We start from the raw sequence: 12,003 nt of genomic DNA, 5'->3' as shown, positions 1-12,003 counted from the left end.
AATACGGTCGGTACATCCAGCCCCTAGTTGCTATGCTACTGGTAGGTATACATACGGCAAGTTATGGCGTATAGCGCGTATTTCTTCAATGTATTGGTATTTCTTCACTGACATGCTCTGTCGACAGAAGTCGCAGTCCTGAATAGATACTTTCGTTTACTACGACGTTCCGCGACAGCCGCTGAAATGCAATAAATCGGCAGATAACAAATTGCCGCCAAGCGGCAGTCTACTTCGATACGCGATAACCAGAATTGCATGGGGATTTATGATCAAATAGCATCTATATAGCAGGCCATATCGAAATTTATGATTTCGCTTCGTTGTAGATACTTGGAATTTCAAATGTATATCCATTTCGTTAGATTCGTTAAATTATAAATAATATAAATAACAATAATTTTTATAAATAATTATAATATTATATACATAAATAAAAATTAAAAGTAAAGAAAATGTTTTATCAAGAGAGTAATAATGTCGAGAGATATAATGAAATAATAAACAAAATAATAAACAAAATCAACAAAACATTTAATTTTTTAGAAATATTTTAAATTAGTTTATATTTAAATTATACGTAGAATAAGTTGCAAAATTGATTTATATTAATATAAAAAATTATTGAAAATTCTAACTGTAGAGCTATTAAAATTTAGACGTAAAATACAAAATTACGAATGCATGCGGTGGATGTATTAGCTATTTTCACACATCCATTAAATAGATCTATTATCGTAGTGTATTCAATCGTTAACTAGCATTGCTATTACATTAGCTCGCGTAACGGCAATGATGGAATTTCTATACAGCGTTTTGACGTATTGCAAACAAACTTCGTATCGAACGCTACCACCGTCATCACCAATAAATCAGGAATAATAGATCCAGTGAAACAAGTCCAATCTCTCGAAGCTACTTTCACTTCATTGTATTCCGCATTTACAGTTTCGTACGCAATAGCAAAATACGAATAACAAATCAATCGATTTCGAAATCTCTTCATGGAGAATGCAGAATTGAAGAATTATTAATTATAATTTCAGCGAAAAAAATTCAATTTTTATAATATAGACATTATTATTGTTAAACAAAAATAATTTTAATTATAATTATTTGAATGTTATCACAGTATTTGATGAATAACGACAGTTTGATGTTATTTATCAAATAATAGAAATTCGCATACTTGACTTATTCTTAGATATTATATATAAAATCTCGTAATTTAACATTTCATTTTTTTTGTATTTCTTTTTTTCATATTACAAAACACTTAAGAATAGAATTAGCTTATTGCTTTTTGAACACTGTTAGAAGCAATTAATTTATTACACATTAATTATTTTGCGCGCAATTTATTTACGGTAATAATAAAATTACGGTAATAATAAAATTACGGATATATCACTACAGTTATAACAATCAAATTAATTAATAGGTGATAATTGATACAGAAAGCTAACACACACACACACACACACATATACACACACGTACATAATCTTTCCAATAATGTTGTGTAAATTTAATAAAGATCCTATATAATTACAAAGCAATAATTGTATATAGAATAATAAACATGCGTGTGTATTAATTTCAGGCATATAAAGTAAGACAATTTTACGTGTTACATTTAATATAACAATGAACATTGCCTGCAAAAGGTTATTTGTTGTGCTATCGAAATATCGAGCCGGAGTTATAATCGCCGCTACTACGCGACGATATTGGAGTCAGAATTTTTCGACAATGGCAACGGGTTGACCGTATCTCGTTGTATTTTAATGTCATTCCAACTGTGTTTTCGTTGGCACGAAGATATCCTGCTGCGCCTGCAGGATTAACCGATTACACACTCGTTCATTCTCACCCGGGCTTATGCGAGAAATCCTCATTCGAACCAATTTCTCTTCCTTTTATATATATAATATTTGATAGCAATGCTGATTACGTGCTTCGGTAATGTTAAGTTATAATTAAGTTGATCGAGATATGACATAAAATTTTAAGATTTTAACATGATAACGAAAGATTATATTTCCTCTATAGATTCGCGTACCTCTGAATCATAAAAAAATAATTGGAAAGTGAAATGATAAAAAAGATTTTAGGAGTTTTAATTATCTAATATCTGAACATCTTTTAATTAAATGATTACATATCTTTTATCAACAATATTTATAAGTCATATTTATTTGAATTAAACTTAACGATAAAAATTGTATGATAAAAAATTTAATTATTATTCCAACTTTCATAAATTATTGTTTTGCGCACTGAGAGAATGAATTTGTTATAGGAATGAAAAAGGAATAACAAATGTGAGTTTTATAGGAAAAATCAATGAGTCAATCAGTTACTATTGCAAATAATTTCTCATAATGTAATAAATAATACACGATTTATGATAAATCAAAATAATCAGTATTGCTAATAAATAAAAGTCTATAAAAAAAAATAGATTTTGCATAAATTGTTTCTATTATTAATAATAGTTGGAATAACAGACTAATATTAATCATGACAAATTAAAACAATATAATTTTTTGTCTACAATTATAAATAATTTGTTAAAAAAGTACTTGTCAAATTAATAAAATCTCTCAGTACGAATGACACACAAAAATTGTTGTAATATAATAATTCTACGAAATGATTTTTCTCTGATTATTCTTTTTTCTGTTTATACAAATAAATTTTGTTTTTATGTATATCATTTCATAGATTTTATATAATACTTCTATGAAATTATATTTCTATGAAATTATACATAAAGAGGAAATACATATCTTCGATCTATCTATTGAGGTTATCTTTGATATGCGATATAATCTATATCTTTATGATAATGCATATTTATAAAAACCGCTCCGTCTAACTTTATAATTAGTTACGGCATTTAAATAAGTGAGAAAGGTGTATTAATGTAACAAACGATACATTTTTTTTTCAAATTCTTAGTTGACTAGACAACAGACTATGAGAGGTAAACACTTAATATATTTTTATAATAATTCATAGATTATCGAACGATGAAAATATACTTATATTGTAAATATACTTATATATAAAAATATATTTATATTGTACATACCGGGAGATTTTTATTAATTGAAATTTTTATAAATTATAACATAAATTAAATAATTGACATTTCTCTAATTATAATAAAAGTCAACTATATTATGATTTACAATAATTATACTGCAAATGATATCTATAATGTGGTTCGATACAGGAATATACGTAATTGTCATCACCTTCCTGGGATTTTGGGCTAACAATGAGGTTATTGCAAAGGAAAATCAACTTGAACAATCGATTTTGAAAGGATTCTATGAGGATGGCATTCCGACAAGATGTCCATATCGAGAGAACACAACCGCGACAACCCATCTCCCACATGAAACCGATTGCACGAAGTTTTACAAGTGTCTATGGGGTAAAACATTCTTGATAGACTGTCCTCTGATCGAGGGAACTCCAATAAGGCTGCACTATAATAGACACAAACAGATCTGCGATTGGCCGTGGTCAGCCGATTGCGTTTATTGTCCTTCACGAAACAAAAATGGCACTTGGCCGCAGTCCAAATTATCTCACGACACACAGAATTGTAGTACATACTATGTGTGTATAAACGGTGAAAAGTATTTACGATATTGTCCTGTTAATACGTGCTTTAGCCGTACATGCCAAAACTGCGTTGTAAATCGTTCGGATGGAAATTGCGATCAATAATGTCATGCAAGGACGACAAAAAATATTTTCATAGATATAATTGCAATTGTTATAATGTGTGTATCAAAAGTGAGTTATTTAAAATTTGCGATGGCGGTCTTTATTTTGTATTCTCCTACCATAGGTAGGTTAAATGCCTTTATAAAAAAAATAGATATTGATTTACTATATTCCGCATTGTAAAATTAAGCTACATTTTCGTCCAAAAAATCAATAAAAAAACAATCCTGATTAAAAAATTATAAATATCATGTATCAAACTATCAATCAGATTAATTATCTAAACTTAAAATAAACTCAGAAAATAGGAAAAAATTCTTTAAAATGATTCTATTTTATCCCTTAGTAAAATGATTAAAAGAGGCATAATGAGATATATGGAAATTAAACGAGAAATAGAATACATAAGTGAATCTGTTTCCATCAGTTCTATTTATATTAAAACAATTTGAAGATATAGTTATCTGAAATAGATATTACATCCCAGGTTAAAAGATGATTTTCGCGCGCTGCAGAGCGAAGGAGTGGTCTATTTTCTTAAAGCTATTTGTGCTGACGTATTCTTATGGGCAAACCGCCTGGCCCGTATCTCAGATGCAATCAGTTCCAACCGCGAAAGAATGAGCGGATTGCATGTCGGCTACCAGCGTTACTACTTGTAACACGCGCGAATTATGTAAGTACCGAATCGTGCGCATGTGCCAACGCGAGCGTGCGCTACTGTTGTTGTGCGATAGTATATCTATATTAGATAGTATACCTCTACTGTCTCTACCTCACCTCTCACTTCTTTTCCTTTTATTCCGCATGCTCATGCGTGATTTATGTGATACCCCACGTGTTTGCCATAATTTACGGCGGAAAGTCTCAAAGCAGAATATCAAAAGACTTCACGGATGTCTGTATCTTATGAATTAAGAAAATCCTAAGAAAGTAACAATAGAGATAAACAACATCAATGCCAGCGAATCAACAATACATTTGTGATATCAATATATGACATTCTTTTGTCTTAATTTTAATTTAAGTTATACTCTAATGTGTAGTCTAATATATTGTAGTATTTCCTTACTAAAATATAATATGTAGTTATATACATATAAAGGATCTTGGATAATATTTTTAGTTGAAGCCAAATGTTCCAAAGATAAGCTCTGTTTAATCTTCAACGCAGTAAATGCGTGTTTTGCTTTTCGAGAGAACCGGCGGTTTATGCCGCTACGGGATATTGGATAGAAAAAGCATTGGCAGTATAGCGAGTTTTACGATGAAACGCGTAACGGCAATACATTTAAAAATAATTGCCGCCTCGATGGCAACGATTAATGCCGGAATTAATTATTATGGCGATGGCTTATTAGATATTTTTTATTATCGCTCGTTAAACGCGCACGCGAGCATAGACGAGGGAGACATGCTCTCGGTACACATTCTCCATAAATGATATCATTCGAAAGTTTATTTTTATCAAACACACATTTTGTTGAGAGAGTGCTCAACATAATAAAGTTAACGCTCGCTTATCATTCCCGTTGACAGCTTTACAGTCAGGCCCCATTGTTCCTGGCCCGGGGATGATGCATGAGTTTTGTAACGCATGTTTAAATAAAGGGGATAAAAGGAACGATTTAATTGTCAACGTGACAGAGGAAACATTAATAAATATTTTTTAAGTAATAGATATAGACAAACACTAACGATCTCTAATAAGGCAAAAGGCCATTTCTTTTTAATGATATCTGTTACCTTATACGTCACCATCGCTGTCCCGAAACAATTAGTCGACGAACTTTTGTGATATCTCTGCCGATAATCTCTGGCGATGTGAGTAACGTTTAAACGCTTCGTAACGTCAGTTGAACAACAAGTTGCTTTTCTTTTTTTCATTCTTAGTACGTCGTGAAATTTGAAGAGACATTTTAGATTTGAAATAATTAGTGAGTGAAGAAAATATGCGACAATTGAAATTTGCTCAACAATAATATTGATATCCTCTGCAATTTAATGACATTAATTGAATGTAAATAGAGACAATTGTAATAGAATGCTCGTAATTGCAAGCGTTAGATTCGTTAAATGAATTAATGCTACATTTCTCATCTCTAATTCAGTCCTGTCTATTTTGTTTGTGTGGTGTAAATATGAGATAATTTAATGCAGCATGTATCTGTTATTAAGAAATTCATTAATAATTCCTTTTAATAATTTAATTTATATATGTATATAATAATTTAATTAATATATGTATATAAGAGAAGTAAGTTTAACACTAGAATATAAAAATAATCGAATGTTTTTCAGTTTGTATGACTTGATATTTCTTCCACGATCTTTTTTGTTTTATGTAAGTAGAATCTGGTTAAGAGAAAATTAATGATATGTAAATTCGATAAAATTTCTGATAAGAAATCATGTTTCGTGACGATCTCACCTCTCGTGCAGATGGCAGCGTGAATCCGTTTATCGACGGTCGTTCAATGATGACGATGAGATGGCGAACACCGTTTAATGCCAGTACACTTCGTAGCCAACACTCCACTTCACTTGGGACTCATATTATGTATTTGTCTGACACTTTTCAAAACTCACTCTTCGAACAACTTCTCACAAAAAGGAAACTGATATATTGATCGACAAAGTTTCTTTTATCGTCACGTTTTGAACAGCCTTATCTCTCATAAATCGTCCATCAGTTTGCATCACAATCGATCTTTCATAGTTCACGTGAAAATAGTTACAAAATAGATTCAAACAAAAATACTTTCAATGATAGAATGATAATATGGAATGAAATACATATATTTTTGAAAATAACTCGGAGATCCTCTTAAATGTAGCGGGAGTATAACAATGTTGTTTACCGCATTTTCCACATCCACGGTCGTATTATGGATCTTAGATCAATAAATAATCCAAACAGACCAAACAGCTCCAAGAAATTTCAAATAATTACAACCGTCGATCCAACAATGTATCATTAGTCCTGGGAATCCAATCGTGACTCTCTTCTCTAATTCAGGAAGTTCTTTCTCGAGATTACTCTCTTAATAAGTTTCCATCCCAACGGAAATCCACGGCTTTTAACCTTTTCTTCGTTTGAAATCAATGATTAATTTGATATCCAGAAGCAAAAGCGGTCATCTTCTCTTCGCGATTTCTTCTCAAGATTGACGTCCTCTCTTCGCGATTTCTTTCGAAGATCTCACTGATCCCAATCGTGGCCTGGCTGTTTTTAGGACACGTGATAGTTCATCCAAGGATACCGAACGAGGTAGTGCGCGCTGCGCTGCGAAGTGCGATCTTCAAACGGGGCGCACGAAAATGACTGGATCAAAGGGGTACGCCGCAACAGGTGAGAGGGAAAGGGAGAGAGGGCGGAGTGGGAGGGATGGTAGAGCGTTGAAAGAGAGAAAGAGAGGACTGGACGATGACGACGATAGTGGTGTTAACACCGCACGTAGTAGCGGACAGTCGGCGACTAAGGCCCCTAAGGAGAAGTCTCACCTCTCTCTCCTCCGTCTCTTCTCTCGTCCTCTCGTACCTCTCTTCCGATGGGGTCTCTCTTTCCACCACACGCGTGGCCACCGTCACACTGTCGTGCGCGCGCGCGTGCATCTCCGCCACGCACGACGGTACCTTCCTATCCTTCGACTCCCTCCAATCCCGCTAACCCGTGCGGGCCACCCTATCTCTCTCCCTCTCTCTCTCTTTCTCTCTCCCCTCCCCCTCTCCCTCACCGCCCCTCTCTCTCTCTCTCTCTCTCTCTCTCTCTCTCTCTCTCTCTCTCTCTTTCATATCAATAGAATACTGCATTTTCCATCGGAACGAATGCACGGGTACTGCGGTTAACTACAGTTGAATCACATGCAGATGCACACATGAGCGCGCGCGCGCGTGTGGGTACACCGGATTCGCAGCAGCGGTGGCGGTGGTGTCGGTGTACGTATCGGTAGGAAAGAAGTGGGAGATGGGACACGCGACACGAGCCTTGGTAGGGAGAGAGAGGGTCAGCGGGAGTGGGGCATGCATGGTCTCCCCTCGTACCTCAGGGCTCCCCCTTCGTAAGACACCCTCTCCTCTCTCCGTCGGATGTCTTGCTCCTTCTCTCCTCTCTTTTTCTACTCCATTCTCTCTACCGATCTCAGCCTCTCATTCGCGAATCGAGTGCTTCTCCATCTCCTTCGATTACTCGCGATACTCCGGTTTCTCGTGCGTTTCATGTAAATATATACATTCGTAGAGCCTCGTTCAACTTGCGAAAAGACTCTTTTTTTTAGCTTCTCTTGCCCTCGAAATACATTTATATTTAAAACCATTTAATACTATATGTTTCATGGAGCATACGCTTTATGATTTGCAGACTCAACAACTTACTAATTAATTAAACCGACACTTGATCGATGAGAATAATCGAAAGTTATATTAGTTTAATTCATCATTTATAAAATCAATGTTATTGCGTGATCTTTTTCACACAAAAATATTTCTTTCAAGAATAATAAATAAATTGTAGAGTAGATACAGATAGGGAAGGGATAGGTGTGTATTTGTATTAGATAGTCGGTTTTTGATAACATGTTTGTCATAATTATATGCGTAATAATGCGCATGAATTTAACTTTTATACACGTGTAATAGCGATTAATATATAATAGAACGTCTCATGAACATGAGACTATCTCCATAGATTATAGAGATATCATTCTCATTAGCGAAAGTGTCAAGTTCGCTTTTAATAATATTATGTAATATAATAATATGATACCGTTTATAAATTATTTTATATAATTTATTGTACTCACCGCTTTAAAATTTCGCTCCTCAGTCACATATGTTGGATGGATTACTTCCACCATTGTAAGAGATTTTAATATAGGCAGCAATAATAATTTTTCTGAGACATAACATTCATTTCATAATATCGATTTTATAAAAAAAATCGATAATTGATGATAAATTGATAATTTCTAGAGTTAGTTCAAAACTAATACGATATGCTTTCATGATATTTTTTTCACTCTTTATGACAATACGAGTTGATAAAAAACATTAACAATAAAAATTCTCGTAAATTGACTAATAATTTATTAATTATTTATATCCAAAAAAACGTTAACTAGAAGAGTTGTCTCCTTTTATTACGAATCCCACTCGACAAACTTGTCGACGCGTCGAAAAACAAACCCACGCGTGTCAATGAACGAGAAACGACTAAGTGACGACGACGATTTTCGTTGTCGACCATCGGGGTTGCAAAACTCACCTCCCCCCCCCGCTGTTCCCCTTCCGATGAGCGAGTCGGCGATGAGAGGGGTGGCGAGCATTCTCTCCCTCCGTTCCCACGCCACATCCTGATACCTCTCTTCGTCCCTTCTCCTCCACCGCCTCCTCGATGGCATCCTTGCTGCCCGGCTCCTCCCTTAGAGACGCGCCCTTCTCCGGGGGTAGAACACGTACTCTATTCTTCGTTCTTCTCGGAAGTCTTCCGCTACCGCCCCCGGCGCGTCCATCGGGGGTTGAGATTTATTCGTGTCCCACGCTGCGCGTAGCTGCACATGAATCATATATAATTTCGAAGCAACTGGTGGCGAAGTTTATACAGGATTCTTTGCTATCCCCTTCCTACAAAATGAATTGTAAAGTGAATTTTGAATATTTATATTGATGGTAAATAATTTTAGTAACCATGATAGATTGATAATAGCATATAATATATAATAGATTATATATTTTTAAATTTTTTAATTATGAATGTATAATGGAATAATTATTTGTATTTGTTTCGTACTTTAAAACATATCTGGCACAAAAGAAATTATACATCTGTATTTCAAATATATTTATTTTATATTAATGTTTTGTTTTGATTTATATAAAATTCTTGTTAAATAAATTGTTGTTTATTTTATTATAACAACGCGAAATTGATAATATAAAAACATAAGGTTATTCCAGCTTCAGATTAATTATGTGATAATTTATCTATTGGATAAACGAAAGAGTAAAAGAATAAGAACATAAGAGAGTAAGAGAGTAAGATAGTGAGCTGAAGTTTACTGAAAAATTGAACAGCCCAATCTTAATAAGATAATTCAAATCTAAACATTTTATTATTTTTTTAATTATTGTTATTACATTTACACACTCAATTATTGTTATTACATTTACATACATTTAATCACTCTTGATATATTTCTTAATTAATCTGTGCAGGATATTTTTCAAAAATAGATTAAAAAACGGGTTTATAAAAAAGATTAAAAAACGGGCGTCGTAAAATAAGATATGTCAAACGAGAGGAACAAAATAAAAGTGCTATGTTATATTCGAATGATTGAATCTGGGCGTGAGTTCATTGCCAGTCACGGCCGAGCATCGATGTTTTAATTAATGTATCGATAGTGGAGCCAGACACAAGTTTATCCGGCATCATCTCGTTTGACGTATCAAGACTGGCTTTCTCAAAGTATGTTACATAAATGGTTCACGAATAATAATTAGGATCGTAGATTTTAACGATGTCATATAATTTTTTCGCAATGCAACATATTTTGTTTTAAGTGCAAATGCAGTTATAATAGCGTAATATTATTTTTTGTGATTAAATAATATCATTGCAAAAATAGTATATTAATAATCTACAAAATCACCTATCAGAAAACTAATTTAGTTTCAACTTTATTTTATTTTCCATATTGAAGTATTTTTTTATTATTTAAAAACGAGTTAAGTTAAGTTATTATTTAAAAACGACTTTAGTTTAAAAACTTATTAGAGGAATTCAAATAAAGACTTATTATTTAATTAGAATTCAGAAATTTGATTTATTTTATCTATAATATATACAATTGATAACTTTCATATAATATACAATACAAAATAAATATAAAAGATAGTATAACAATAATATTATACGTGTATATCTATATGTTAATTATATAACAATTATTATAATACGTCTACAATAATTGTTATTATTCAGTACATCAATTTTTATCGGTGGCTTTAAATGTTTGATTAGTTATATCTTATTTATTTTCTATTAATTACACATTAATTTATATAATCACGCGTCTAAAAATAAAATATCTATCGCACTTCGTAATATGATGTTTTTATATTCGTTTATCGTGGCTAATTTAAAGATAAAAACTGAAATATGTAAATTTAGGAGCCACACTGGCTGAAGAAGACACACACTGTGTGTTGTATGTACGAATTACGTAGATAATTTATGAATCAAATTTGATAAAACCGGGTTATCGGTGTTTGCGTAATTTTCAGTGTGGGCGTTCCAAACACCGCTCATTGATTGTACCATTCGCATCGGCATTGATATGGCATTGTGTTCTATGTCGAGCACCCACCGCAAATTCAATCGATCGAGAACGAGAACATCGACAATTGGCCGCAATTGGATCGATCAGGGCCAATATGACATCGTTCGATCAGCAATTTTATTGCCCGACGGAAAAATCTGTCGTAGATTTCATTGATCCATTTCATGCTTTGATGCATCTGCAATATAGAAAGGTCAAATTTATCGTGTAAAATATAATAGCATATATTGTCCGCAATTGTGGTTGTTTAAAAACATTGTTTGTCCTAAGTAAAAAATATCTTTTATAGTAATAATTTTAATGTAAGAATAAATGTTAAAAATAAAATTAGAGTTAAGTTGAAAGAAATTACAATAAAGAGAGAGATATTTTCAAATTAAAAACGTAAAAAATAAGTAAATATAGATACAATTTACTAAAAACATAGTCAATGTAATTAAAACATGCGATTTTTCTTCTTTATGACTAGAAGAAGAAATATGTTAATCACTTTATCTTTATAACTATAAGAATAACTTAATTTACTGTGCTAAAAAAGTGGCTATTCGGCAAAATATTTTGAATTCACGCGATGACCCAGCGTTGACCTGATCGCTGGATTGTTTTTCCTACACTCTGTGATATTAATATGAGAAAAATACAGAACGTTTTGCGACGTATGACTCCCAAGCATTTATTTTCGAAACACATACGATATGTACATATATGCACGCGATTTTGCATTTATCTGGCGTGGGCGTAGTAATTCCACCGCTGATAAGTAATTTTGTATTTCGTAAGGCAATATCTGAAAACTTGTGGCTCATAGCTTTGTAATCAAATTATTAATCATGTACATAAGTGCATAAACAATTATTAATGAAATAATAATAATGAAATTCAACGAATATGGAAAAATTTAATAGTATATATATATATA

At 32.7% G+C, this 12,003-nt stretch overlaps 2 protein-coding genes across 2 annotated transcripts in view; one reads left to right on the top strand and one right to left on the bottom strand.

Annotated features, from left to right (window-relative positions):
• Positions 1 to 12,003, bottom strand: part of LOC108686499 — a 101,963-nt gene that overhangs the window by 63,397 nt on the left and 26,563 nt on the right. Inside the window, exon 3 of the mRNA XM_018191838.1 lies at positions 6,176 to 6,287. Within this exon, the coding sequence (XP_018047327.1) occupies positions 6,176 to 6,287 (112 nt within the window). The remainder of the gene's footprint in view (positions 1 to 6,175; positions 6,288 to 12,003) is intronic.
• LOC108686560 lies at positions 2,909 to 3,755 on the top strand. Its single transcript, XM_018191926.1, has 2 exons — positions 2,909 to 2,989; positions 3,242 to 3,755. Exons 1-2 carry the CDS (start codon positions 2,983 to 2,985, stop codon positions 3,742 to 3,744), a joined length of 510 nt encoding a protein of 169 aa, XP_018047415.1. The 5' UTR covers positions 2,909 to 2,982; the 3' UTR covers positions 3,745 to 3,755.

This window comes from Atta colombica, unplaced genomic scaffold (assembly GCF_001594045.1).
Source record: "Atta colombica isolate Treedump-2 unplaced genomic scaffold, Acol1.0 scaffold187, whole genome shotgun sequence".
NCBI lineage: Eukaryota > Metazoa > Arthropoda > Insecta > Hymenoptera > Formicidae > Atta > Atta colombica.
The sequence above is the reverse complement of the archived record's forward strand: the minus strand, read 5'-3'. Positions and strand labels throughout refer to the sequence as shown.